General features: G+C 37.0%; 1 protein-coding gene across 1 annotated transcript in view; it reads left to right on the top strand.

Annotated features, from left to right (window-relative positions):
• TTC29 (tetratricopeptide repeat domain 29) overlaps positions 1-25,432 on the top strand; it is a 134,020-nt gene that overhangs the window by 59,904 nt on the left and 48,684 nt on the right. Inside the window, exons 7-9 of the mRNA XM_067297115.1 lie at positions 10,345-10,436; positions 17,742-17,865; positions 21,601-21,832. Of these exons, the coding sequence (XP_067153216.1) occupies positions 10,345-10,436; positions 17,742-17,865; positions 21,601-21,832 (448 nt within the window). The remainder of the gene's footprint in view (positions 1-10,344; positions 10,437-17,741; positions 17,866-21,600; positions 21,833-25,432) is intronic.

The following is a 25,432-nucleotide window of genomic DNA, read 5'->3' as shown; positions in this document are numbered from 1 at the left end:
AGCTTTATTTAAAATACATATATTAAATATCTTGAATATGGAAGTCAGAATGAAATCATATTTAACATATCAAATGGGGTTTCCCAAACATATATCTATTTACTTTTCATAAGACTTTGACCCAGAGAATCTGTTATGAAACCACAAGTCGTATTATTACATTATACACACACCTATGCGCATACAAACACACAGAGTGTATGGGTTTCCATGTATGGAGGGGGCTGCACTGTGACGTTAATAATAATTATTACATACTTTATCAATAATAATAATAATAATAGCTATTATCCTAAGATCAAGAGAAATATTCATAAAGCTCCAAATCATTTCCACAAAATTTTAGCTAGCTGTTACATTTGAACTCAAAAGAAGCAAAATGTAACTTACTGGAGGTTTGCTTAGCACTAACATGCTAAGCATGTTCAACAGTTGAGGACGAAGCCGTAAAAACTCCTCAGACTGCTCTGCAAGGGAGTAAGAATATCCTTGCACCTGTTTTTTGCCAAGGTATAGAGGGCAGAGCAGTCAGCAGCCATGGAGAATGAGTGGAGCCTTGCTCTGGCCCTGCCTTTTGGTGTAGGAGATTGGATGGAGCAATATTCTGCGCTAAATGTATGGCCAGCATAGATGGTTCTTCCCTCTGTGTTCCCAGGAAAGATAGGAGCAAGGCTGTGACTACAGCTATACAATGTCCATTTTATGGCATATAAGGTTATGATCAGTCCATTTGCCCTGGTGGAGAGTTCTAAAACTAAATGCTGTCTTCTGTGAGTTAAAAGATGTGATTTAGGCAGACATTTTGTGCTTTTTGTGTTGAAACTCTTTTCTAGAGCAGCTAATAAAAAATGTTTTAAATAACTGCTGTTATACAGATTTCAATTTGTTTCATTCCCATGGATTAGGAACAAAAGAGACAAAGCTGCACAACTGTATGTTACAAAGGTTATTTACTTCTCCTGCTTTAGACTATATTGGGTTTCCAACTTAGGTGTGCCAAACCTTGTAGCCTAAATGCTGTGTATATTCAAGGGAAGGCAAAAGACACAGAGCACCAATGCTTCTATTATCTGAAAGACAACAGTGTGAAAGGTCCTCAGAACTGTCAGTACTAAGTCCATTAAAGAAATTACACATATTACACCCAGAACTACAGGAAAGGACTGCAAGACTTTATAAGAATTTTTTAATTCATTTAGATAATATACTTACAGAAGTCAGACTTTTTACATGTTTTAAAAAGTGGAGTGTTTGTACCCACACTGTACAAACTTTGGAATTTCAGTACTTAAATGCAAATATATTCATAATCTGAGGTGTTTTGTTTTCCTTTGTGTACTTCAGTTCAAATGAACAAGCTTTTAGAAAAAAAAATCTATGAAGTAAGGTTTTTTTAAATTAGATTGGTTTCTCAAATTGGTATAGTTCAAGCTACAGCAATTCACTTATTTAATATGTGTTTAAATTCCACTACAGTTATTCCCATTGACTACAAGAGGATAACTCATATATTCAGCAAATGCTTAACTTTGCTGGATCAGAACCCTCAATAGCTAGATGGGAGAGGGGGAGGTCTTGATTCAGGCATCAAATCTTAAGGAATTTAAAACTTATCCTTTGACAGATGAGTAATCTGAGAAGTTAAAACACTGAAGTGTGCCAGTTCTATAGTACAAAACCTAGAGCTTGCCTGCTTCGTTGCTAGAAGCAATTTGTTTTGCTGTTTTGCTTTCAGCTTATGTATTATTTCAGAGCTGATCAAAAGAATTGGTAGCAAAGTGTGAAATAAATTGTACTTCTAAATAAATCGATTTAACATTCCTTGGTGCTTTAAGTGATTTTAGTAATATTAATATTTAAAATATTTCTGTCTGAAATCTTTTTATGACTACATATAGCAATAATAGCCACCATTTCATTCTGCCGTTTTTCATATTAGAATATTACACAGTAAACAATGTGAAAATATTATCTTTTAGCATTGAAATGGATGCACGAGATTTCAAATGTCTATTTGCATGTAAATGACTCAAGTTTTATTCAGTCAATAAAAACAGTCTATTAATCCTTTTACTACATTTCTTACACAGGCTAAAACTTGCAGAATATCAGGTTTTCAGCCAAATGAGAACTTTTCCTTAACTTTCATACATGCATACAGAAAAATGTATTTTTAACTGATTTAAATTTTTAAATACCTTCCTAGTTTGTCTCTGAATTTTTTACCATTGTGTTATGCAAATTTGAAGTTTGGGTTTTTTGCTTTCAGCTAAGAAAATTTTTCTGGTAAAAATACCAGTTCATGGATAAACTAAAGTTATTAATAAGCTTGAAGCAGAATATTGATAGGTGCTTTGTCTAAGAAGGAATGGGCATTGAAGCATGCACATACATACACTATGATATAAGAGTCTTAGGCGGCTCTAGCAAACTGACAGCCGGGTACATTCACGTAGACACAGCAGTGTGATTAAAAGCAGTCCAGACATCTGGATCACAGTGCTGCTGTACAAAAACATTTGTGAACAATTCAGATAGTTGTACTTACCCAAATTTCCAGTCTTGTCCACCTCTTTCTCATTGTTTCTTTCTCCACCTCTGCCTGTCTTTGTCTTTTATGTACTTGAGGAATCTCATTTTTCCTTTACAAGTCACCTCCATCTGCTTATGTGTCAGAGTGGCCCTTATGCCACATCATATTGAGGAATTCTCAAGATGAAGGACTGTATTCACATCACTACTTCTGTCTCAGCACTGTTTCATGCTTGTCACTGCTCAGCACTCAGCGCCACACTGGCTTGTTTTGTCAATAACCATTTATTTGTTGCTGGAATAATAGCAACCATTACATCTGACCTCCCTGTTTCATCAATTATGGATAGATTATTGGATGTGAACATCTGCAAAAGCTTGCTGTTGAATTTACCTCCTGGCTGGGATTAGATAAAGAATTAAACTGTTGTTTGTTGTCAGGCCAAAACTCTACTGGGAAGCCAGGGAATTCCAAGACTAGCAGGCTCCCATCAGCAAGCACCAAAAATTGTTTAGTATTGCCACCGTTTCCCATAAGATCGTAGCCATTTATTATTTACACTTATTACTAGTTGTTATAACATACTTGATAAAAGCTCTTGGCAGGCGTAGTGTTTCCAGCTATTGTCACATCTGTCAGGATGGAAAGGATACATAAACTGTTTTTTCCTCTTATATTGCTGTTAAAGGGTAACAGATGAAGCTTCTTCACTCTAGACTGTTATACCATGCTTTATTTTGAAGAAATGTGTCCACAATGACTGGTTTTTAAAACATTACATTCTGGTTCTAAATAAAGATTGCAACAACCTTTGCTAGAGGAATGTCTCTTGCAGTAAAGATTTTAGATTGCACAATAATAACATACTAAAATATCTGGTTTTGAGGTTTGTGTGTGTTTCTGCACTGAAGGAACTGTCTCTTTTTGTTTTGTTTTAATAAACTGCTGTATGAGGTAAAGTACAATAACTAATAAAATGATGGCCACATTCCTACAAAGTTGTAGTTACAGAGAATCACAATTAATATTGTTGTTAGTAGCACAGAAGGCTGGTATTAAGAATAGTAATACAGAAGAAATAAGTATGAGAACAGAAGTTAACGTTTATTCAATCATCTATACATTTCATGTTTCCTATCCAGCAAAATGAAGCATACAGAGTGAAATCCTGACCTCATGGAAGCTAGTAGAAGTTTGAAATGCCTCTGGGGGAAAAAAGTTTGTTACTGAGTTGCTTGTTTTTACATATCCATTCAGATTCAAAGTAAAATATACATAGAGTGAATATTATGCAAAGTATACAAATAACACTTGGTGCAGGCAACTAAAGAGCCCTAGATCTTATCTTGATAGACATTCTGTTCACTCTGAAGAGTGAAACATTTATCTTCCTGGGGCTCTAATCCTTCAAGCAATCATAAACCCGAGTAACTTGAAGCATATATTACTGTGCATATTATAGAGCATCAAGCTAAATATTGCACTTGATAGCCAAGTATAACAAGGGAGGGAAGAGAACGTGGACTGGATAGAGCAGTTGTCTCTCCTGGAGAGTGTCCTCCAAGCAACACGTTAGTGATAACCGTGTCCTAGCAAGAACCTATTAAAGATCATGAACAAGTGTGCTCCACTTTGCCATTTGACTTGGTCAGAGTTCTGAGTGGATTCTGCTTTCTCTTCCCCCCGTCCCTGATCCCCTTACTGCCAGATGCATGCTTATGCTATGGATTGTCCAAATACCCACGTTAAACTGTCTAAAATAGCAGCTCCTGAACAGGCCAGACAAGTTCTTTTTTCCATGTAGCAACAGTAGCAAAGTTTGTACATTTCTGCTTCAATTTTTTCTGTTCATTTATCAAAACAGTGGAGTCCAGTGTAACTGGATGTGACTAAGGACAAGGAGTTAGTATTCACATTGATCTGAGTTGGTGAATTTCAGTTGTGGAAAAAGAGGGAGAATTAACAATTCTGGCAAATGAGGGACCACTTCTTTCCTCAGCATGGCACCCCATTTTAGTATCCCTTAGTTGTGAGCATACAGGCGGAATGCTGTATTTATGTTCTGGATGCTTACTATGTCTAAATACATTTAGCAGTTAACATGGTGCAGCCTGCCATTTGGTTGATAGTATCCAGTACTGGTGTCTTCTTTTCCTGGAATCAATGAGCTCTGCTATAATCAATCCATTATAAGAACAATACAATTGTCTTATTACTGTTTAACTTCTCTCCCGCTGTGTTTTCGCCAATATAAGAATACATTTTGGTTCATATCATGAAACTTCTCCTTTGACATTACTGAGGTATAGCCAAAGCCATAGAACCACTCAAATTATGGTGATAGAAGAATAAAGACAGCACTGGTGCCAAAACAAAATGTGCTTAAGTATGCTGAGGACTGCGTAAACACTGATGAAGACTCAGAAAACTTGGCTACAGTAAATTTGGAAAAAAAATCCCCCAAATTACAGTAGGAGTTTTCTTTCATAAATAAAATGACATGTAGCTCCACATGGAAAGGGTGTCTCTTGCATGGCAAGAAGACTGGCGGGTTCAGGAGAAAATACACACTCCCAACCCCAAAAAGAATACGAAGAAGAAATTAAAGCTGCATAGCTTTCCTGTAGAGTACTTTTGTGTCTTGTGGAACCCCCTTCTACATGGGCTCAGTAAAAGCGGCTGTGACAGAATGGATGCGTAGGTTCCTCTCTCTAGCACGGAGATACTTCAGGCTCCAAAAGCTTTGCAGATTGGCCCCTCCTTCTGTGGTGAATTCAGACTCAACCAAATGGACGATATGAAAGGCAGCTCTGTGACAGAATCTGTGATTAATTTTTCTTTACAATGATCTAAGCTAATGTAGAGAGACAGGTACAGCCTGAGTGGTTTAAAAGTTTTCATTGTATATTTAAATATACATTTCTTGGTGAGATACTGAAGAGAGTTCACTAAACTGCAAACTAAAATGCCTATGCATAACAGCTCTAATGTCTTTTTCTATTCCACTGGACTGCATATAAAAGATTATTCAGTGATTGTCAGAGCTATGAGGTTTCTCTGAAAGTACATAAGAGGTACTAAGTGGTATGAGACCGACAATCTCACTTGATTACATATTCTGTCTACCAGCACCTATTGTTGGCTCCAGAAAAATATTCTCAAATGCTGCTACCCAGCCTAGGCCTTAGCCTGTTACTGCAGTGCCTGTCAGAAATCATTAGCTAGTGATCTCTTTGACTGATGTTGCAGTTGATTGTCTGGTTTATGTTCAAGCTCTGTAAATGAGACAGAAGCATCTTTATTGCTCACCACCTGTGAAATGAGTAAGCACAGTTAGATTTTCAGAAATCAAAATAAATATATTTCTAATAAAGTTTGATGACAGTATCAAGTGCAAAGCTGAAAGCAAAACTATGTTTTTGTGTTTTTTAAAGTTTCAGTTCTATAAATCAGCATCACCCTATCACATTTTTGGCAGAGTAATATATTTTACCAAAATGATAAAATACTGGTAGTAGCATAAATCTTCTGCTGACTTGGATAGACATTCTTTATTCAACATAAATTCATACCATCGATTTTTACTCTTTTGTCCATTATCCCCATATGCTCACATCAAGGTTTAGCATAGCCTACTTCCTTTTGTGTGTGTGCTCAATATATGCCAAGGAGGTGTGTGTGTGTGTATTTATGTATAAAAAGAATACAGGTGTGATAACAATAAGAAATAAAGGGTGAGATCTGGGGTGGTGGAGGGGGTCAGTGTATGTGTTTTATATAAATGAGATAACCCCTGGAGGGTTGCGGTGGCATAATACTGAGATAACTGAGAAGCAAATCTAGGACTGAGATCTGACTAATATTTTTCTTGGCAAACAAGGTAAACATGACATTCACCACTACCTAGAGAATTATTCCAAGAGCTATGCACCAAATATGCTCCAGTTTGAGGATTTAAGCAGTGCTAGTTACTTTGCTTTATTTTTTAAACTTTAACAAATTGTAGCCACAGCAGACTTGCAAAGACAAAGAGAGATGGTTTTTGTAAACAGCTATGGTGTTCCCACAATAGCTATCCTCCTTCCAGATGCACCCACATCCAGCTTTTAATGCTAAAAAAACAAGGGAGCGTGTACAATGCTTCTTTAAAATTTTATATTTCCATTCCAGATGAATAAAAAGCTTCCACTTCTTTCCCCATGCACCAAGAGAAAATCGGATGATGTTTAGGACAATTATCTGTGATGTGGAAGTCAGAGTAGAAGTCTTCACCCTGCCATCCTCCCATATCCTACATGAATGAGAACAAGTGATCAAAACCCACTGTTCATTTTTGTACTTGACTTATTTTCACTTTATTTGTTTTTTAGCCAGTATTTCTACTGTGGACCTGCAAAAATAGGAAATTTCAGACAGTCAGTGTATGTACATGCAGAGCCAAAAAGTAATTTGTGACCAAAATCAGTGCAGCTTTTATAATTTATTTTAATCTTACCGCATATTTTATTTTTAGAGGTAGAAAGAACCGTACATGATTTTAATCAGTTCAATTGCATGTACTATGATCTTTTTCCACTAGTTTCTAGGAGTATCAAACTCTATTTGAGACAGTATGGAAGTTTTATAGTGGAGTCAAGCATGAACAGGATAAAACTATTTTATCAGCTTGCTCCTCAAAACTTTTGGGACATAAATTAAAAAAACAAAACATTTTGCACTTTCAGCAACTCTAAAGCTCTTAAAACTCTCTCTGTTTTTTTGAAAAGGAAATTCAATCAGATTCATAAAAATATGAAATCTACTCTTTAATGTACATTACCAGTGTAGATTATCTTATGTATTACCATTCGATATCTCCTTACACAATGTTATATAGTGTTATTTACTTTTCTTTCACATGAAGAAAATTACCAAGATCACATTTTAATGCATAGTATTTACATGGAATACTGGAACAGAAACACATTCCCTTAATAAATAGATTTTTGTTCTGTATTCTAAATCATTTCTTCCACTCTTTTGTTTATGTTATGATAGTTGTATTCTCTAAGACCACAAATGCAGCAAAAACTGCACATTCACTGTGCATGTTTGTGTAGGGGTCTTCACCATTAATTATTGATGTGTTCCACCTCTTGTCTGGGTATCCCTGTACTCTGCATATATTGCCCAAAAAATATATAAAAGACCTGTTTCTGAGCTGTACTTCTATCTAAAGGTAGAGCAACTTTCATGAGAGCATGTAAATTCATTTGATCTGACCGGAATAGGTGCTCTCAATACTTATGCACTTGTCAGAGAGCATATAGATCACTGGCCCAGCCATGCCCACTCAGATAGTACTCTCTTGACATATGTATGTCTTTTCTTATACGGTATTCAGAAGTACCCAGACAGATAGGTTGGTTGCTAATATCTCATGAAAATAAATTGGATTGTTTTCATCTCTATTTGTTGTTTTCAGGCTGCTTACAAATTCTGGCAGAGATCACTGCATCAGTTCCACTTGATTTGCAGACATGAAAGCTATATAATTTTTCATTTTAAGTGAAAAATACAGTTGTGCTGTAGTTGCAAGAGATGGGTAGAATCCTGTAATGCTGACATGTTAATCCAGCTTTTTGCCCTTCGCTACCTCTGCCTGTTTTTCCATGCTGAATGTTGAAGGTGAGGAGTAGGTAAGGAGACCCCTTTCCACATCTCCCACATAAAGGAATACTGGGCAATTGTAGCATACAGGGGCAGTACACAGCTCCTTTCCATCAAGAATGTGCCCCTTTCAGTGCCCTGAACATGGTACCCGAAACCTGAGATGCAGACATGAAGAGTGTATTTTATATTTTAATTGATCAAGATTTTCACCTTTTCATATATGTGATTTAATTATTTTTTTGTTTCACTATTGCTTAGAACGGAGCATCCAGTTTGTGTAGAGCAGTAGTAACTTGGAACCAAAATGAGTGCCATTGACCAAAATGGATAAGTGGCTGTAGCAGAGATGTAGGGACCAACCTTTTACTTCAGTTTCTCTGGCTGTGGCTTTTCTCTGGTTTTCATCTGTACTTTTTAGGCTTTGTGAAGAGAAATACAGCAGCCTAAGCCTTAGGCATCTAAGTAACCTTTCTGTGCTAGATGGTAGCCACTAGAGGCCTTGTTTCCTAATTTAATATTGCAGAGGCCGATTTAAAGTAGGAATGATTTTCAATGCAGTGCATACAATTTTCAGAACCTTTTGATGCTGTCATGGCAGGCTTTCTAATAAGGGCACAAATACTACAAAAAGTACTGTAGGTCTTCTGAGTTAAATGGAGAAGCAAGAACTGAATGGAAAACCGAGAAGTGTCTCCTGTGTATGACTGTTACCAACCTGGATTATTAGAAGGACATGCTGCAGGCCTTGACGACTTTGCATAGGCATTCAGTTTAGGGAGAGTTCTGAACTGATGTGACAAGTTCTTAACAGTAGCGTCTGCATTCTCTTTTTGTCGTATCACATGCATCGATAACTCAATTGCCAATGACCTTCAAGTATAAGATTCAGTACTGATGTACATGAAAACAAAATTCTGTCAAGGAAATACTTGAGAGAAGATAAACAGTACAGTGTGTACAATAATCACTTGCTTTTTGCACACACAGAGTTTAAATAACTCAAAAATAAGAGCATTGGCCAGAGATACTCATGTGTATAGTAAGACTCTTTCAGAAACTAAGAAATCTGAGTCATGGGAACAGTAGTAGAAATGGTGATATCAGGAGCATTAGCGCACATAAGTTGTCTCCTTTTGAACCATGCACCTTGCCAATGACGGGGGATGCAGTCTTAATTGAAAATGCTCTATCCTTTACCTCAGGATAAATAGGCATCTTGGGGCCTGCAGGGTACTGTCATGTGTCCCTACGCATTTCCCCATCCCCCTTCAAAGCTGGTAAATGACATTCACTGCTCTTTTCTTGGAAATGTGCAAAAAGGATTTCCATAGAGAGTCTTTGGAGATTTCCTGTGTTCTCATGTGTGTAATAGGTTGGGTCAAGCAACAAAGAGGGAGGGAGGAAAGAATAAGATTTAATTTTTTATGCATTCTCCCTTCATCGCCATTGGAAAAAGATGGATGAATAGAGAAATTATGCAATACAGGTGATGTCAGTGTTAAGTTAAATTAAGATCATATGTTTTTATGGAGCAGCTGTAATCCTTCAGTTATGGAAGAGGTCATGACAGTACAGTACATTCCAAACAAGTATTAACAATTGCTTGTGTGCATGAATAATTACTACTGCATATAGCAAAATTATTTACAATATTTTTAAGCCAACTCTAGTTTAAATATATAACCTATAATTTATTCACTTATTTACGCATCCAAATTGTACTAAAAGAAGAGTCTTCATAGTGACAGCTTAAAGAAAGAAAAACAACTTTACAGTGTATTTCAGTGTATCATGTTAAAATGCTATGAATGCAAGGGATACAATCTTAAGATATGAATAGATTTTCATAAAAACACATCCATCTTTTAAATAATCGCTAAGGAAATTTATATTTTGAATCAGGTAGTATCTCTTTGGTTTTTGTGAACTGCCAAAATATAGGGGTTTAAATGCATGTTATATCTTTCTTTTTAATTTGTAATTATTGAATAGTTTCAAACCGCTATAAGTAATGATCAAAAACCTAGTCCTATTGCAGCTAATTAAAAAAGAAATATACAGGTGGGAAAACTTTATTTTTGTATTTCATATGTACACAGTGATTGCAAATCAAAAATGGAAATGCTTAGTATGTTTATTGTTTTTTTCCTGTTTCACAGATTTTGAATACCTCTGTAAAAATCTTCACAGCACTGTGTGATTCAGCTGGCCTAGGCAGAGCATATGAAGCTATAGCCAAGATTCTGGTAAGGTAGGTTAGCACATCCTTGTCTTGCTGTCAGTGCACATTCAATCAACTGTGAAAGACTTAAATTGTTAGAGGTCTGTCGCTTCCCATTACTTACTGCTTAAATTTTAAGCAGTGCCCTTCTTGCAGTAAGTGACCCTTTCATCGAAAGTTATTTTAAACAGGTACCATTTTTTAAAACTGTATAATCCAATCTTTTCTTTACCTGTAAACTATAATATGTTCCTTTTGTTGATATTTTGGGGCTTTTTTCAAAAGTATGGAAGGGACCTTCCTGAAAAATAGAAATCCAGTCATATTTTCCAGGTTAAAAAAACAGAGAACCTTGAAGAATATACCATGCTTCAGTAGGTGCCTTAGTGTAACCTTTGTAGAACTCCTCTGTAAGAGAAGTTTCCATTTATTGTTCTACCTCACTTCTTCTAGGGAGGCATTTTTGTTTTGTGCCTGTACAGGTAAATAGTTTGCTCAAATAACATGTTTGTCTTCATTTTCATTTCAGCAATTGGCATTAAAATCATATTCCAGGTGAATTACTTGGAAATTACTTCAATTTCTTACACAAATAATTTTGACACAAATAATATAGTACAATTACCATATGAACTAGGTAAAAGAAAGATACTCAAACTGAGGGCTGTAGCTTCTTGAGTCATCCTCTGCTTGGGGACTTCAGTGCATATGCTGTATGTTGCAGAGTGGCAAACTGTTTATGGAGGAAGACTTGCTACCAGATCTATTTCTGTGCGGGAAGCAAATTCTCAGATCTGAGTTAGGTGCCTTGTCACGTGGCCTTTCAGATCATATAGGCACCAGTCACAATCACAGTTCTCTTTAGCTCTCTGATGTATAATTCATGGCTATTCATATTCCGTCCTTCCTAAACAAGCACACAGCGTAAAATGTGCCAAAGCCACAAAACAGACTTAGAAGACCAGGTCCCATTTTCAAAAGTGGCTTAGGTCTAAGGCCCTGAGAAAGATTCAGTTGCTGGGACACCAGCTTTTGAAATGAGTGACTATTTCATATTGGCTCCCATGGTACAGTCAAACCCTAGCACTAAGGTGTCTGAGCTCTCAGTAGCATTCATAGATTCCTTGTAGTTAACAAAAAACAGCACTCTGGGTAGAGGGTGACTTAAGATAACCAGAAGGAAACACCTAGAAAACAGTGTATCTTAATTGCCTCCCAATGGGATTTAGGCATTCTAGAATGAGAGAATATACTTTTCTCTACTCAGAACCTTCTGAACTCAGGTTTCCAATCCCTTTATCTGAAAGATCATGCAAGTGCAAATTCTTTTCTTAAAAGCACAGCTGAAGAAGGAATGGCTGGTGATTTTTTTTCTGCATCAAATCTGTATTCCACACCATCTAGGAGCATTCTCTAGCTACTTGAGATAGGGCAGTCTCACTCACTGCTTTCAGGTTGCTGCAGTTTGAAAAAGAGGAAAAGTAAGAGAGATAGGACTCTCCAGTTTAGTGTATAAGGCATTCTCCTAGGAGAGGGACGTTCTAATTGACTCAAGTGAAGGAGAGTCTCTCTCTCACATCCTGAATGAGGGTTTTGCCTGCTGATCTATTGCACAGACAAAGAGACAACCGTAAACCTTTCTTCTGGAAAATGCATGCTGTGGCATTTTTGGTGAAACCAGTCTGGTAGTTATGCCCTGAGAACATTAACCAAATTAAACACCTTACAGGTGTCTTCTTTGAAAGACTTTGAGATAGGCATAAACTGCTCACCCCTGTAAAACATCAAGATGATTTTGGGCATGTTTCAACCATTTGAGAAACTTTTATGTAGAAAAGCCTATGCACCTGTGAACTTAGGGTGCCTTTATTCTTACATTTACTTAAGCAAAAGGACCAAGATTCATAATTCTGAATTTATGTTCCAAAACCTTAATGACTGTCTCATGTAAGATATATAAATCTATTTGTGTATGCGAGTCTTATGTCTTCTTGAAATTTAGCATGACTGAGGATCGTAGACACTTGTGAAACTTTCATCCATTGTCTTCACGGAACTCTTCTGTAAGACGGTCTCACGAATGGGGAGATGCTAGTCTGTAAAACTCATCTATTAGTTGTTTTAAGGTAAATTCCACAATTACTTTCACTATATCACAAGCACCAAAAGCAGCTAAGTAGACCTTAAAGTATCTTTGCCATCAGAAAATAGCTCATGATTCATGAGCATCATTTAAAGTGCTCATGAATATGGTTAACATCTCAACATACACACACCCGCAGGACTTGATGGGGTACATTCATGGGTCCTGATCGAGCTGGCTGATGTCGTAGCGAGGCCACTCTCAGTTACCTTTGAAAAGTCATGGCAATGGAGGTTCCTGAGGACTGGAAAGAAGCAAATGTCATTTCTGTCTTCGACAAGGAGAATCCAGGGAACTACAGGGCAGTCAGCCTCACCTCAGTCCCTGGGAAGGTGGTAGAACAAATAATCCTGGAAGCAATTTCCAAACATTAAGAACAAGAAGGTGATTGGGATTGGTCAGAATGGATTTGTAAAGGGGAAATCCTGCTTCACCAACCTGATAACCTTCTACAATGCAAAGATTAGCTTGGTGGATGAGGGTAGAACAGTGGATGTTGTTTATGTTGACTTTAGCAAGGCTTCTGACACTGTCTCCCATAACATCCTCATAGATAAACTGATGAAGTACAGGCTAGATAAGTAGACAGTGAATTGGACTGAAAACTGGCTGAGCTGCCAGGCTCAAAGGTTTATGATCAGTGGCACGAAGTCTAGCTGGATGCCAGTCACTAGTGGTGTACCCCAGGGATTGATATGGGGGTCGGTACTGTTTAATCTTCATTCATTACCTGGGTGATGGGACAGAGTGCACCCTCAGCAAGTCTGCAGACAATACAAAATTGGGGGGAGTGGTTGATACACCACATGGTTGTGCTACCATTCAGAGGGACCTTGACAGGCTGGAGAAATGGGCCAACAGGAATCTCCTGAAGTTGAAGAAAGGGAAGTGCAAAGTCCTGCACGTGGGGAGGATTAACTGCTTGCACCAGAACAGGCTGGAGGATGACCAGCTGAAAAGCAGTTTTGCAGAGAAGGACCAGGGGGTCCTGGTGGACAACAAGTTGACCATGATCCAGAAACGTGCCCTTGTGGCAAAGAAGGCCAACAGCCTCCTGGGCTGCATTAGGCAGAGTGTTGCCAGTAGGTTGAGGGAGGTGATCCTTCCCCTTGATGCAGCCCTGGTGAGACACATCTGGAGTGCTGGGTCCAGGTCTGGGCTCTCCAGCACAAGACAGACATGGACATACTAGAGCGAGTCCAGCAAAGAGCCATGAAGATGATGAAGGGACTGGAGCATCTGCCTTATGAGGAGAGGCGAGAGAGCTGGGACTGTTCAGCCTGGAGAAGAGAAGGCTCAGGGGACATCTGTCAACATGCATAAATAGACATTTGGAGAGAGTAAAGAAGGAGCCAGACTCTTCCCAGTGGTGCCCAGTGAGAGGACAAGCAGCAATGGGCACAAACTGAAACACAGGAGATTCCATTTAAACATAAGAAAACATTTTTTCACTGTGAAGACAACTGAACACTGGAACAGGTTGTCTAGAGAGGTTGTGGAATCTCATCTTTCAAAAGCCATTCAAAACCCCAGTGGACATAGTCCTACTCTAGTTGGCCCTGCTTTGAGCAGGGGGTGCCAGATGGTCTCCAGAGGTCCCTTTCAACCTTAACTATTCTGTGATTCTGTGATCTTTGTCTTAAGCAGATAAATTCCTTTCTGCCATGTAATGCTCCCTAACAGAAAGCTTTCTGTAACCCACTGGGGCAGATATTTCAGACAAACTTACTTTTCAAAATTCAGTAGCAATATTTTTCTTAAATAAGATTGTGCTGGTCCAGTTTCTTTGGTTCTTCCTCAATACTTGATGGAGGAAAGGGCATAGAAAAAAGGTGTGAGATGTCTATGTAAAAGAGAGTCATTAAAAAAAAAAATTGCAAGTTTCTGTTTACTCTCACGCCAAACTTTGGGGTGTTTACTTTGCTGATGTATAGCAAACAAGTCAATTTCTGACAAGCCCATTTAGAAAATACTGGATGAATGCATGAATAATTACCATTTGTGACACAGTCTCCAGACTCAGTTTGATCACTTTTTGTTCATTTGTCTTTTAACCTGATACAGACTAAGCTAGTGCAAATCATTTTAAATTTGATGGATGGTGCCTTTACAAAAAAGAGGTTACTTTGCTCCCCTGGCTGCTAAAATAACACATTATAACCTTAACGTCTTGAGAATCTGCACTGATTGCCTTGTAACCCGTTGGAAGAAGTGATTGAACCCTCACATGATGGTTCAGAACTTGTCTATAGATTTGCAATTTTTTGTGAAGTCTTTGCTTCCACAGACCATGGGAAATGGTCCTGAAAATCCTTATCATATGCGTTTAGGCCTGTCATTTTCCAAGGAAAAATCTGACATAATAGCATCATGTTCTTGACATATTCTGCCAGTGTCCACCATGGTAATGACTTCTTGTGGACACATGATTTATACATCCAGTTCAATCATATGAGCAATCCTATAAAAGGTGCATATTTTCATAAAAGTCTAATAAGGGTAAAAATCTCATTTTAGCATGAATGTGGAAAATGAGCTGCCTTAGATAGGTAATCTCTTCTGCTGAAGCCATCGTAACTGTTCTGTGGGATCATGAATGACTATATCTTCAGGAAATTGCATTTTACGCATCTAGGAAGGTGATATCTAAGGAGACAGAAAGTGTATGGCTGTATAAAATAACATGTGGATTTTTGAAGGAATTATAAAATATTAGCTCTTTGAGTAGGAAAGACCTGTTTTTCATGTATCAGGACTTGTGCAGGATAAAGTATGTCAGTAATCTTTCTTGTATACTTTAAATATCTCAAGCTGTAGTGCTTTCTAGTACTTCCTTTGAAAAATTGTACTTCAGCAGCTGATTGCTAGTTGGCATAAGTGAAGTTCTAATGCTGAGAATTATCTTTCTGATACATATCAAATTGATTTCTTTTTGCTTGGAAGACATTACATGCCCTAGCAATTTTCATATTTTCTGTAAATGGAATGTAGGTTTTTATGTAAAATATAAAAAATGGCCAAAATACATCAAAACATTTCTATTAATTCATGAAATTAGGAAAACCTTTTTACATTTTATTCTATTGCTGATTCCATTTGCTTTATTACTTTCAGCCCCTAGCCCACAAACTTGGTGGCACAATCAACAAACCCCTTAGTGGCTGTTTCATCTCTCCTCTATTTGATTTCTCCACTCTGAGTAAATGATTAAGTTTTCATGCATTGGTTCAACCAAAATCTATGTTCACTCAACCACATCCTTTATTGATTACTTCTACTGCAAACAGTAGGCCAAGTGTGATATACATAATTGGACAGTTGTCAGGGGATGTGGGTGTTAACAGTCCTGTTTTCCCAATTGGAAACTGGAATCACCTTGATACACAAATATTCTGCACTGTTTCATTCTCATTCCTTGGACCGAGGAGTCCTTTTCCTCAGAATATATGTTTTTAACTCTCTAAGGTCTGGTTGAATGGATTTAATGATTATACGATATAATATGCTCTTCAAGTTGCACCTGTGCACTGCATATAGAAAACTAGAAAAACTGGAATTAATATTTGTCTAACACTTTAACCTTGTCCTTTAACTTATATAAATCATATGCTGTATTTCTGTGGGAAAAGATTTGATTTTCTCTCCTTAGGAAGAAAAATAGGTTTAAAAAACTATGTTTCTAATTTTGAAATTTAGAAGTCTTTTGACAGTTGGCCAATGTTTACAATACAGTACAATACACAGTCTCATGATATTAAAATACTTAAATTAGAAAATGTTACTAACTCCAGCTCTGCTCATTAACAACTAAGTCTTAAAGAAACATGTACTTGAACAATTCAGGCATGTTAATTTTCCAGTATTTTGGCATCCTTTTGTAGTAATCTAGCTCACTTCAGTCGCATAGAGATAATCACTGCAATATTGTAAATTTGCAGGGATGCTTTACTGTGTTTGCTGTTCAGTGGCAGGCTCTTCCCTGTTATGATTACTCTGATTTCATAAGACAGTTAAGGAATCGCAGCAGACTTAATCCTGACAAATTTTTAAAACATGTACCTCTAGTATAGTTTACAGTAAGAGCTATAATTTAAATAAACACATCAATCATTTGCTGCAGGAATATAACTTGAAGGTATTTTAAAATAGCAAGAAAATGAATCACAATTCTTCATCACTTATGAACTTCTATTTCTGTGATTTTCTTAATTAAGCCTGGATTTTCTGTCTTGCTTGGTGGTTTGACATTTAGCATTCTGCTCTCCTACCTTAGAGACTCAAGTTCATGGCTAATATTGAGGTCAGCTGCAGTTACACTTCAGCCTAAAAGGAAAAAAAGAGTGTAGTGCCTCACTCACAAGCAAATCCAAATGTCTATCTTATATCTTGTAACCATGCTGCAGAGATCTTATATTGTTAATATGACTGGCTTTATTAAAAAAAGGGTATGTGCAAATGTTATTGTCAAAATACATTAGCCAATTTTCAACTTGGATTCAGATGTGACCTGAGGTTGCTCCCAATCTCAGTGGGATTTGGAGGTGACACCTGCAATCCAGAGTTTATAGGTTTGACAGTGTGACTCCAGCAACCTTTGGTCTGTCCAGCCAAAGTGCAGCATTACATTCAGGAGCAGACTGTAATCCTTAGGCTTCAGAGACAGTGCCATTATATAGCTGCTGCTGTACCACCAGGATCCTGTAGCAAAAAATGGCAGCTCTAAATGATAGGAGCAGAGACAGTCTTACTGACAAACTAGCATTCTTACTTCTTTCCCTTGATTTTCTCAGGAAGTGAGGTCTAGTTGTATTGAAAAAGTTATCGGCTGCTCATTAGGAAAAATACTAAAATAATAGAAACTCAAAAAAACCCTGTAAATTCACCATCTGCATTTTCATTCTTGGTCCTAAAATATAGCACAATATTTTGAAGAAAAGTTTTGTTTTATTTCACTCAAAGGATCCAATTCTGCCCTCGGGGATTATGGCTCAGGCATTGAACTGTACAATGGCTTCAGGCATTGAACTGTTTAGGGACTGCCTAGACAACTGTATTAGAATTAGTCCAAATTTCACCACAAAACAGATTAGTCATCACAAAGTAAAGCTATATGGAATAGGATGATAGATCTTCAGCATTTGGAGAAACCATCTGAGTGAATATTTAATTTTATCCTTTGTCATTTGCTTCAGTCAGGGAAAAGTGGCTGAAACTGTTACGTACTTGGAAGAGTTTGTGAAGGCTGCTGAGAATGCTCATCTAAGCGGAAGTCTGGTGGATGCATGCGTATTACTTGGGAATCTTTGCAATGAAAGAGTGAGTACTAGTTATAATAATGATGCCAAGCAATCGGGTTTAATTCATGGTAAAAATCTGTGTTTGCATATGAGGTGACCCAGCAGAATTTGATCTAGGTATTGGATCTTACAAGAGTTAGCAAAGGAGAAAACACTGTGTGACTGACATTTCTAAATGAAATAGGTGAAATATGCCTTAAATTTTTGGGTAAGGTGAAAATATCACACCATATTTCACGCTTAGGGTATTGTTCCAGAATGGGTCAAATGAAAACTCCAAATCCAGATCATGAAAAGCTTTCAGTGTTGTGAAAAATGTGGGTCCAAATCGCAATTTGGGTCATCTGTGCACATAAAGAGTTTAACACAAATGAAATTTTGTTATAGCATATGTTGAAATTAATGCTTTTTAAAAATGGATGCGTACTATACTGCATACTAAATTAAAGTTTCTAATTTTAGCTTGATTTCCTCTCAGCATTCTCTCAGCCAGATTTATAAGTGGATTCTAGTAGCAAATAGTTTAGCAAAGGTCTGTCGGTAGCGCAAGGGCTTTCCATTCTTCACTCCTCCATCCAACTTGTTGGCTTTGATTTGGCCTGTTAAATCAGAAGATAGACAGTAATAGACAGTGTTAAGCTAGGGGTACCCAAGAAAATCCCCTTTTCATAGTCCCTAAGATCTTTTGAGGTACTTCTTTCTGACCCATGCACCAGTCTCTGAATTGTCCTTCTGGGGAAGAACCTGCAAAGGAACAGTTCTGTTTCTGGGTAACGGGTCTCATACTCCGTGCAGCTCAATGTCCAGGGACACAGCAGTTGCAGTGTATTTGCAGTTGACGTTTGAATCAAATCAGGAGGGTTAAAAACATTACTGCAAAAGCAAAAGATTTATATTGAGCCCTTTATCTTCAACAGATGTTTTAGAGTTAAAATGCTGCATGAAATTATTTAGAAATAATAAGCAATAAAAAGAAGTTGATCTGCAGCCTGGAAAATGTGGGAACTAGGAAGTACTTTAATTGTGAAGAAAAAGTAAAAAATAAAAAATTAGAAATACACTTGATGGGTATTTCCAAATTGGATCTGTCATGCTACTGGAAAAATGCCCGAGTTATCAGTGTGTGTGTATGCACACAGGCAGCAACAGAAAATTTCTAACGTCTAAGTGCTAGACTTTGTTACCTAAATCATGTTTTTTAGCAGAATTTCTTTTCTATGTGTACTATATTAAACAGGCAACTCATCCTCTTTTGCTTATGCAATGTCCAAATGCCTCTTCATCCTCAGAATTCATTTTACATGGAACTCCCAGTGCCAAAGTTACTGGCCTGTTTTTGTTGCCTAAGCAGTAGAAAAATCTCTTATGCTGTGATCTCCAAATTAGCCTGGGATCTTTGTGTTTATGTGTGTTCCTTAGCATAAACACAGGATTTTCCACTGAAAACTTAAGTTTGAAAGTCCAAGAGTTTGCTGAGGTAAACTTAAAATGGATCTGGAACTTAGAATAGATTGGATGGTGTGACACAGTGCTTAAATATTCTACTCCAAATTTGAAAATACTTAACTAAATTCTTTTTGACTATTTTTATATTTCGCTGCTTCTTGCTGCTGATGTTAGTAATCAGTTACATCAGAAGTGATATTTTAAGAATTAGCCTCTTTTTGGTTGTTCTCTGAATTCTGTTTCTTCGTTCAGAATTTGCTGTCTTGAACTGGGGCGATGGTGTAGAAGGGAAGAAATGTAGTGACTTAATCTTAGAAACTTGTGTAAAATAGCTAATTTAAATATATGAAATGACTTCTTTTAAAGTTTTGCACTTTTCTATTTTCTATACCATTTCTTCTGCAAGGTCAGCCGTATTTACCAAAACTGAGTCTACATTAACATTTCCTCTTGTGGATCACTGCCTGCTTGGTGTCGGCGTTCATACCCAGCATTATCTAAGTTAAGCCATTATTAGGGTGTTTTTATTCCACTCTATACTTCCTAAGGTGATACAATTTACAGTAGTTCTGTCCCTCTTGTCAAATTATGAATATCTCTATTTATATCCTAATCTATCCTTAGGGACCTTTAGTAAACCAGGGGCATAACTTCTAATGTCCTTTCCAAAGTGACTGACCAATTTCATTCTGCTCTGTCCATGTCATTGCTATTTCTTTTCCGTTCTGTCATCACGCTGTTCCATCACCTTCGCTGTCTTTCTTTGATAGTATACGCTAAGTTCCTGCTTTCTAGTCATGACTGTTTACCCATAGGTTTCTTGGTTCCTAAAATGCCTGTTTTCATGTTATGCACAGGTAGTTCTAATTTCTCCCAGTTGGTTAACCAGGTTCCTTAATTTAATATGCAAACTCTGATGGAGTTACTATGACAAACTGTTATTTCTCATTTCACTTTTCTTGAGTTTCTTAGCCTGATTTGCTAAGGTCCTCTCACTAATTGCATCGCTTAGCCTATTATAGTTCTTGCGAATATGGTAGGTAGAAATTTCCCCTTTCTGTCTATCATCCTACTGTTTATTGTTCTTTTATTCATTGCTGTGTCCTCATATGCATAATTTTGCTGTCCTGCTATAATAAATATTACATGATTTTCTCTCTTATTTTCTATTTCTCTATATTTTTCTCTCTGTCGCACACTGCCATTTATAATACCAGTACAAAATGCACTACCTTTCAAGCCTGGATTATACTACCTGATTTTAATGAGAGATGTAATTTATTTCCTAGCAACTCAATCACTTTGCCTTTAGGTTTCTCCAAGTCTCTTGCATATGTGCTGTTTAGGTCTGGTGGTATGCTACTTCTTAAATTAGAAACTTGCTTCTGCATCTCTTCTTTGACTTTCCATCTCTGATAGTACTTCACAGTATTGTACGTGGCAAAGAAGAAAGATGCAAAAGATGACAAACAATACCAAAAAATATTTTAGCTTTTCAGCAATATCCTTCAAACTATCATCTTTTTCTTTAGTTTTGTCTTCACTCCTTTTGGTCAAGAGTTTTTTTCTTGCATCTTACATAAAAAATAGTTCTTGTTATACTTTTTAAATTCCTTTCAGTGTCACCTGCTGTAGTTTATATTCCTTTGTATGGGATTCATGAATGTTGGATTTCTGTATTCGGAAGGATAAAGAGATAAAATCTTTGTTTTTTCTATTTACTAGCACTGGTTTATATTTCTGTTACTGTTTCTCTTTTCTCAGTTAGGAATCTGCCTGCCTGTTGATATTCATTTTTTCTCCATCAATCTGTAGATTTTTATTTGTGTCCTTTTCAATGCATTATGTTCATTATTTCACTGTTAGGGCTTAATCTTTTGTTCCTTTTTTAAGCTTTCCTTTCTAAAATTTGGTATGACCGTAGCAATTTGGGACCTTTCTCCTCATAGGGATGTAAAACTTAATGAAACAATAGTGACAATTGCTGAACGACCTGGCTGAAATCAGTATTAGTATCTAGTATTGATATAGTGATTTGCATATTCAAAGTACTACACAGACAACTAAAATACAGTTCTGTTCCTGAGAAAGATATGAGCACTGTTATCTGCAATTTAGAGATTAGGAAACTGAGTCAGAGAGGGAGAGTGATTTGCTTGATACCATGCCATGAGTGATTCTGTGGGCTGGCCTCACAGCTGCAGCTTCTGTGAGTTGTGAGAGGAGCAGGCTCTAACATCAAGGTAAAATACAGGTGAGTACAAGTAATTTTTACAATTCTCTTCTTTTTTTTTCTCTTCTTTATTAGGGGTACTATAATGAAGCTTTTGAATATTTCAGTCGAGCTTTTGAGGCAGCAAACACTTTAAGTAGTTTGCCCTTAGTGGATGAAACAAAGACTTACTATGGCATTGCAAGGGCTCATAAAATGATGGTGGCGGTTAACAACCATACAGAAGCAGCTGATCTCGTCAGCATGAAGTACCTGCTGGCATGGAAGGAGAACAGAAGTGACATGTGCACTGACCTTCTTACAGTCGGTAAGGCATTGGTTATGAAACACATTAGTGCTGTGTTGTCCTTAATGGTTAAGTCATTTTTCTTGTAAGGTTTTTTTAAATTATTTGCTGGGTTTAATCACATTGGATTAGCCTTGTAGTGAATGGAGGTTAGATTTACTTCTTTGTATGCTTATTTTAAAGACTGAATTAAATAGGTTTAACTGCAATATAGCAAGGAGAAAAAGATTGTAGTAGTCTTCTGTGGCTGGTGACTTTTTCAGTGCTATTTTTCAAAACATCAGAGTTACAGGCAAAAAGTGATGTATTGGTTTAGTCAAATAGGAGTTTAAACTTCCAAAAAAAAAAAAAAAAAAGTCATTTGCAGTTGGTTCTTCAAGTGTACCCAAAATAAGTTCCCTGTAACAAATATCTTTCAATTCTGTTTAAAACAGTGGACACAGTTCTGAATTCAGAAGAACATTCTGTTTTGTTTTTTGGCATCCTTATACCTGACATAGACATAGTATGATCAAAGGAATTTTATAAAAAAAACCTCTGTAACTTCCTCACTGTGGTTCCCTGCCTTAATTGCAGGGGGGAGGAGAACTTTTTATGGAGTGGATCTTTCACTGGTTGTTTTATGGGGGGGAGGGGGGAGGGTTCCCACTGTGATATATGTTAAAATAAGATAATCAGAACAATACATTTTCTCCAAGTAATGATAGTATTAAGCTGTATTGTACTGGGGAAGGAAGAGGCATAAGTCTACTCCTCTTAAAAAATTTTCTTTCTGCGTTCCATGGTTGGGAGAGTGTGAATCTGGAGTAGAATGGGAAGAAATTACAACTACGGCAAAATTATGATACTCATCTGCAGTAAAAATTGGGAGCTGCAAAGTTATTGTTTTTAAGTGCTGTGTCCAAATTCCCTCAGGTTTCTTGCTCCCAAATACAAAGAACTGTTTGTCTGCTATTTTGTTGCATATCTCTTCTTTTCATAGTATTTGCACAGTTAAATATAGATTCAGTTGTTACTTTTATATTAAACAAATAGTTAATATTTTGGTAATTGAAGACTTTAGCAGTTTAATAGGAACCAGCTGGACACCAGAGGCAACACTGGAAGCAACTGAGAATTGTGTTGCAAGTACATTCATTGTTTTTTTGACTCAAAGAGCTGGCAATCTGAAGGGATGACAAATGAGGTAGTGCTGTGTTTAGAGTGTCAGTGGTGGTAACAGAGCAGTTCTTTCTCAATGCTAATACATTTCTGTTACAATGAGTTTCTAGAGTTAAATGTGGAGTTTGTTACCTTATTAAGAGAAGCTCACAAACACTATGATAGTCTCTCCTTTACTTCCCATCCTTTGAGTGTATCTGCCCACTTAGCTTAACTGAGCTTTCTAGAAAATGATTCCATGCTTGAAGATCATATTCTGATTTGATTTTTTTCTGGATGAATCACTTTCAAAAGTTAGCCGGTCTTCTTCACCACAGATGAACAAAGCAATCGTGATTCTGAGGGGCAGTGTTAAGCGGATGGTTCCATTGCTATTTTCATCTCTTTATTATTCTGTGACAAAACTGTAGGATCACTCTTCCACCTCAGTCCTAGGTAGCTGATAGTAAGTTGCTAGACTTGTATTGCAGGATGTCTGAGATGCCAACGATTGCAAGAGAGATGGTCAAAGAAGAATCCAATTTCAAGCAATTCTATATACAGTTCATATGAGGGTCCTTAACTGTAGCTGCAGTAAACAGGAGGTCAACCAAAATCAACAATGGCAACACCAAAAAATGGTACCCCCAAAAAGACAGTTAGGATGACCTTTGTATCTTCAACATGCAGGAGAGTATTTTACTTCTTGCACCTAAAGAGTTTTTCCATTCAACTTTCATGCATTTTCCTCTCCAGACAGTTGTAATACTCAGATATTCTGAAATGATACGTGTTGCTTTAAGCTTAAGTTTCATGCTCCCCTTTAGCAGGGCTTCAGGGATAAAAAGAGTATGATTAGAAAAGCCTGTTATTCCCTGGCAAGCATGGTACCAAAAATAAGTTTTGCCTGCTAGGATTCTCTTCCTTGAACATTTCTGCCTCGTTTACCGTCTGTTACTTTCCGTATTAGTTTTCACTTTAGCTCCAGTTAACTCCAGGAACCCTGTGGCTACTGCATATTTATCAGCTCTTCCAGGTCAGTATCATTTTTCTCATTAGTGCTCCCAGCTTATTCTCATGATACCCAGATTACATCCAGGAAAACATAGTGTCACACTGTCAGCACAATCTGTAACATTCTTTGTGTTTTGTGTGCCAAATCTGTAGCTAGTATTGGCATTACATTTTTAATATCTTTGTCTGGCAAAACATGGCGTGGCACCAGTTCAATATTAGGATTCCCTGGCTTTCATTCTCAGGTGTAGCCTTTATCCTATCGTCTAGCAGAATGTCTGTGCGTCCTATGATGAACTCATCACTTTGGAAATTCCTGCTGCGATAATAAAACAGTATTTCTAGCACTTTCAAACAGCTCAACATTGATAATCTGCTCAATTTTTCTCAGTCTTTTTGAGGGTGAAACAGCTAAAGACAAGATTCAAAGATAGTTCTTAATCTTCAGGGAAATCTAATGAAAGGAAGAGGGAAGATACTAAGTTTTTATTTCTAACTTTTCTAACTGGGTAATTTTTCTGCAACTTAAAAAAAAAAAAAAAAATAGTTTCTGCATTCTTAGGTAAAAGAAATACTTGGCCAGTTGAGGAACCATGACATTTAAATTCAAGCACCACTAGGTACCTTCTGTCTTTCAACCAAGGCTTATTTTCTAAATCAATCATTTCAATAACCAGGCAGGAAGAACCATTAATTACTCAATTTACCTCAACATTTATTAATAAAATAGATGTATTGACCAAAGGTGTCATAGACAAAAGGGACAGGATTGTCAGAAAACACTATTTGTAAATGCAAAGGAGAATGTGTTTCTCTCCACTGTATTTGACTCAGTCACCTGCCTTCCCTTCCAAGAGTTATTTATGCCATTGTGAGATGTCAGTGCAAGTACTTATATGTCTTTATTGTTTGTTTTTATATAGTTTGACAAAACTATATTAAAAAAAAATGGGGGGGGAGACAACACACCAAAAAGCTTATAACTCCATGTTAAAGCCTAAAAAGGAACCCACAGCATGACTAACATTGCCTGATGATAAAAATATATCACAGTTTTTTTTAAATAATAGTCTCCTTCTTGAAAGCAGAATAATAATTAAAGGTGCTGAAATAAAGAAAATTTTAGATCAAGCCCTATTGATTAAATGAAATGCTGCCTAGGAGCTGGTTTCTCTGCAAGTCTGGCAAATTTTGGTCTAGGTCATTGCATCTGGCAAGGCTATGCCTCAGCAGGAGACCTTGGAAGCCTGGAATTATCTAAACAATTTTAAGACTAGAGTTAAAGTTAAAATGTATTGTTTTCCTCGTACTAAAAATTATTCAACTGTTTTCTTGAGAAATACTATATGCTTTTGACCAGAAACTAGAATTTGTATGTACATTTCTTGATTTTTTTTTTTTTTTTTGGAGTATTGAATTTTGCAAAATTAACACATTTTACTGTGGGGAGGGTGGTTCTGTGTAGTT

Source organism: Apteryx mantelli, chromosome 5 (genome assembly GCF_036417845.1).
Source record: "Apteryx mantelli isolate bAptMan1 chromosome 5, bAptMan1.hap1, whole genome shotgun sequence".
Lineage (NCBI taxonomy): Eukaryota > Metazoa > Chordata > Aves > Apterygiformes > Apterygidae > Apteryx > Apteryx mantelli.
The sequence above is the reverse complement of the archived record's forward strand: the minus strand, read 5'-3'. Positions and strand labels throughout refer to the sequence as shown.